This window comes from Cynocephalus volans, chromosome 12 (genome assembly GCF_027409185.1).
Source record: "Cynocephalus volans isolate mCynVol1 chromosome 12, mCynVol1.pri, whole genome shotgun sequence".
Taxonomy (NCBI): Eukaryota; Metazoa; Chordata; class Mammalia; order Dermoptera; family Cynocephalidae; genus Cynocephalus; species Cynocephalus volans.
In genome coordinates, this window is record NC_084471.1 from 63,768,044 (window position 1) to 63,772,839 (window position 4,796).

The 4,796-nt window shown below is 44.6% G+C and overlaps 1 protein-coding gene across 1 annotated transcript; it reads right to left on the reverse strand.

The window, feature by feature from the left end:
- Positions 1 to 468: 468 nt before the first annotated feature.
- RPS26 (ribosomal protein S26) lies at positions 469 to 2,567 on the reverse strand. The gene is made up of 4 exons (XM_063075559.1): positions 2,464 to 2,567; positions 2,024 to 2,201; positions 901 to 1,031; positions 469 to 575 (listed from the first exon to the last, which is right to left on the reverse strand). Exons 1-4 carry the CDS (start codon positions 2,464 to 2,466, stop codon positions 540 to 542), a joined length of 348 nt encoding a protein of 115 aa, XP_062931629.1. The 5' UTR covers positions 2,467 to 2,567; the 3' UTR covers positions 469 to 539.
- Between the last annotated feature and the right edge of the window lie 2,229 nt (positions 2,568 to 4,796).

Here is a 4,796-nt window from a genome sequence, read left to right on the forward strand (position 1 = left end):
GGTTTGAAGCTATTCAAGTTGTCCCTTTCCTATTAAAGCCCCACACCTGGGGTATGAACTCCTCACCTCATGTTCTTTACTTATTCTTCCAGTTCTTCACCCATTTTTAGTATTAAGGTTTTTTTGTGGCTGGGTGGGTAAGGGGATCGGAACATTTGACCTTGGTGTTAAGCCTCTCCCAAGTAAGCCACCTGCCAGCCCCTCTTCACTCATTTTTAGGATGTCAACTTAAACTTGGCCAGGTTGAATTAATCCAACACTCAGGTGCCTAACACATCCTTTTTTCACACAGCTATGCAAATTGGGGAGGCCACAGATCCAAATATAAGGCAGAAGAGTTAAGGTTTAACTTACATGGATAAGCTTTCTTTCTCAGGGAAACACTATGTGGCACTCCACACCTGAATTCTTTGTATAAGATGCACATAAAACCCGACCCTATTTGGCACAGATACACTCAACATGCTATACTGAGTATAATTTCCATTTTATTTTTTTCCAGAGAATAGTTTTTCTTTAGTCCTTATGAATTCATCTCCTTACATGGGCTTTGGTGGAGGTCGTGGGGCAGCACCCTGAAAGACACAGGAATGGAAAAGTAAATTTTAAAAAACCATGAATCCAAGACTCCCGTCCCCCAAAAGAACTTGACCATCACCCTTTCATCACTAAATGTGTTCAGGCTATAAACACAAGGGACACTGGTAGATGCGGAAGGAAAGAAACTATACTACTTTATCGGAACACAGGTTCTAACAACTCTTCAGGAGTGTCTCTCACCTGCCTAACCAGACTTAGAGCTTAACCTTAGGCAAACACCTTGATTTGATAATTCTTCTTGTCCTCACATACCTTCCCATCACCCATCTGGCTTTCACATCCTCCTTTAAAAATACTCACGGCAGGTCTAAATCGTGGTGGGGGTGTTCGGTCCTTCCGGGCTTCACGAGATCTATTCCTGACAACCTTGCTGTGAATGGCACAACTCACACAGTAATGTAGCTTCACATACAGCTTGGGAAGCACATAGGCTGAGGAACAGAAAAAAAAAAAAAAAAAAAAAAGATATTATATATACCCAACCACTTCACATTATTCTTTCTTGTTCACTCTATCAGTCAAAACTAAATGTACTTAAATATCTGTTGGGCACATTTACAAAACTTTCATTCCCAAAGCAACTGTTCAGCTTCTGATATCTGGGCACATATATAAAACTAAGTTTTACAAACTGATAATACCCCCTACAAGCCCATCTTGACATCAGGGGGACCAAATCCTCATTTCAGATATAATAAACCAAGAATCTAGTTTCAACAACTGCACCAGCCCTAATGCCACTCCTGAGTCCCTTCTTTTTTTTTTTTTTTTTTTTTTTTAAAAGATGACCGGTAAGGGGGTCTTAACCCTTGACTTGGTGTTGTCAGCACCACGCTCAGCCAGTGAGCGAACCGGCCATCCCTATATGGGATCCGAACCCGGGGCCTTGGTGTTATCAGCACCGCACTCTCCCGAGTGAGCCACGGGCCGGCCCCTGAGTCCCTTCTTGATGCCTAAAAAAGTAATTTGTCTTAAGAAAAAGAAAATAAAACGACATTATCATAATGCTCCAAAGATCACCCTTGTCCACCAAATTAGATGACGCCATTCTTCGAAAGACCCTTCCTTGTCATTACATTTTCACAACTACTAAAATGCTTTTCAGTAGTTACGCTTACCAAGCTTTTACCTCTAGAGGTGTTTCTGGAATCTTATCCCCAAACAAGCAGTCACAATGTATGACTTAAACCTCAGAGTATAAAGCTGGGCACGCTACTACAAAAACTCTGCTCAGACAAGGCTCAAAACGGCAAATAAAGGAGCAAACATACCGTTCGTTCTCTACCACCAGCAATAACCTTAAAGGTACGTGAAAATTGCCCAAGACGTTCCAGAAACGTGCCAAGGAACAGAGCCAGCAGAAAGGCGAGGTTGGGGGACGGCTTTAGGTACTAAGTTCCTAACCCGCCGGTGGCTCACTTACCATCGAAGACACTCGCTTCGGAAATGTCCCTGACGGCTGCGGCCTCTACTATGTTTCGAATGACGAACTTCTTAATGGCCTTGTCCTTGGGCACGCATCGAGCGCAGTTCGTGCAGCGAATAGGCTGCACATGGCCGCGGCCTTTTTTGGCACGACCGTTGTTCCGTCTTTTCTTTGTCTACATGACGATGAGGATGCTTTTAGGAAGAGGGTGAGACTTACCCAGCCTTAGCCCCCTTCCGGATACGTCCCAAGCCGTCGGCCACCAGAAAGGCGCCACTCATCTCCTGTCCCTCCAAAGATCCCTCCAAGCCCAGACACATACATACATTCTGTCCATTCCTCTACCATGGTCCAGGCTCTCAAATCCCCACAACCCCAGAATCTAAGCATCTCAGCTTCCACCCGGCCCCCAACACTCACCACCCGACCCCACTCACCATTTTGGAGAGAAGGACTCGAGAGAGGATCTGGCACCCGGCCGGACCTCTTATATAGCGCGAGAGTATCCCTGCGCTCACACCAGAAGAACCCTTAGGAGACTGGAGTCAGAACAGCAACCTACTTTACTCAGCCTTTCCGTATTATTCAGCGTTTCCACTGAAATCTAGAGTGGAAAGGCGTTCTCAGAATTTATTTATCCGTAAAACAAAGTACTTGTGGGACTATTTAGCCTGCTGGCGGAAGAAGATTAGAGTAAAACATCTCCCAGCAAGCACCGCGACGCCCTACCCCGGACGTAATTCTGGGCGTTACAGGTTCCGATTTATGTGATGTTCGGCGCGGAAGTTGCCCCGCGGCGACCACCAGACACACTATTGGAAGGGAGAAGAGGAGAGATGCGTTGTGGGAGTTGTAGTGTGAAAGCCGAGAGGCCCCTCCGGCCCCAAGTCCTTAGACCCGAGGCGGCGCTACGCCACCGGGGGACGCCCTCGGCTCGTTTCTCAGTCTTGCTACTAGGTGTAGGATTTCGAAGTGCAAGACTTCGTAGAAAACAAAACATTTTGTGAATTCGACCTTCCAGTGTGCACAGTGGTTAAATAATTACCCAAGGTTACACAAAACTAATAAGAGGTCTTTTGGCTCCACTATGCTATGCTGTCTCTCACTTAACAAACAAATGGATGGAGGTATAGCCTGGACCAGCGATTTAAACGTTTTTGACCCAGACTCGTAGCAGAAGTGACCTTTACATTGGTACCCAGTACGTACACAAACATAAAAAGTGAAACACAAACTTCATGAAGAAATACTTACCTGGGCCGAGCCCGTGGCGCACTGGGGAGAGTGCGGCGCTGGGAGCGCGGCGACGCTCCCGCCGCGGGTTCGGATCCTATATAGGAATGGCACCACGCTCTAACCAACTGAACTAATTGGCCAGCCCTCTACTGTATTTTGATAAATGCTGATTAAGACCCACTGAAGTGATTTCATCACTCATTGATGAGTCTGGCGCCTGACGGAAACACGCTTTCTTATGTATAAACTCCATTTACCTCCGAAGAGCCATCAAAAGGGCTTGAGCCTTGAGCAGTCAACCACCCAGTTGTCTACAAAGTCGAAGACTCCAGGGTGGCAAGGGGGCCCCTCCCAGCGTTCAGACCCAAGATGGTACAAATGGAAATCAACCGTTCATTCAGGAGTTATTCTAGAGTGTGAACAGACTAGATTCACCTTCCCTCTAACAACCCATCATGGTTTCTTTTAACATTTAACGCTCTTTATTGGGGCTAAAATCTATTTTCTTACTTTTGTTTTGAAACCAAAGCAATATATTTGTTGTCTCTTTTGACTTTGACTTTGTTAATTTCAATGGGGAATGGAAAATAATAGACTCTAGATGGGAGTGTGTCCAATTTTCACTTCATTGTCGTCTCATGGAAAACAGAAGGCAAGGGCTGGCCTGTGGCTCACCTGGGAGAACGTGGTGCTGACAACACCAAGTCAAGGGTTAAGATCCCCTTACTGGTCATCTTAAAAAAAAGAAAGAAAGAAAGAAAACAGAAGGCAGACATTGCTTTATAGAATAACAATGAGGTAGATGGGAGAGAACAGAACAAAGTTCAGAGTCAAGGGGACAGGAAATAGTTAATATTTAAGAAAGAACTAAATTGATGTTCCTACTTTGGTTTTTCTTTGGATTTTTATAGACTGAAGTTTCACTGGCTGTATTCCCTGGCATAAAGGAATGGGCACAGTCTTTGGAGTCACACACCCCTGGGTACAAATTCTGGTTCTGTCTCTTACTGGCTGATGAGCCTTGGGCAAGTTACTTATTCTCTATTGGGTTTTTATTTCTTCAGCAATAATTGTGATCGTTCCTTTGTAGGTGTTTCTACAATTAAATGAAACTTGGTACAGTGCCTACAATTTCAGATTTTCAAGTGGTAGACCCTATCGTTATCATTATTCACGTTATTGTAACTTAAATCGCCCTGGGCATATAATGTGTTACACACATAGTAGGTACTAAATAAATGTTTGATGAATCTCTGTTTTGGCACTCCCAGTAGGAAAATCTCCACCACTTTGCATTTGAGGCTGAAAATTCTTCTGTTCTTCTGCAGCAACAATTTGAGCACTCTTGTCTCATTTCCTCTTGATCTTTGATTTGTTCACATCCTAAACTGTTTAGCAGTAGGTACAATACGCTGCAAGGAGGCCCCACTCCCTCCCAGCAGAAAAGCAAGGCAAAGGAAGTCTGTAAAAACAACCAGGGGTGTTAAATTACTCGTGTTTATTTATAACAGACCTTCAGCCAATACAGTACAAA

Excerpts from the sequence above, each read along its gene's own strand:
- RPS26 (XM_063075559.1), bottom strand. Across the intron at positions 1,032-2,023 it reads CGAAGCGAGTGTCTTCGATG|CCTATGTGCTTCCCAAGCTG; the intron begins GTAAGTGAGCCA and ends TCTGTTCCTCAG. Across the intron at positions 576-900 it reads CACCACGATTTAGACCTGCC|GGTGCTGCCCCACGACCTCC; the intron begins GTGAGTATTTTT and ends TGTGTCTTTCAG.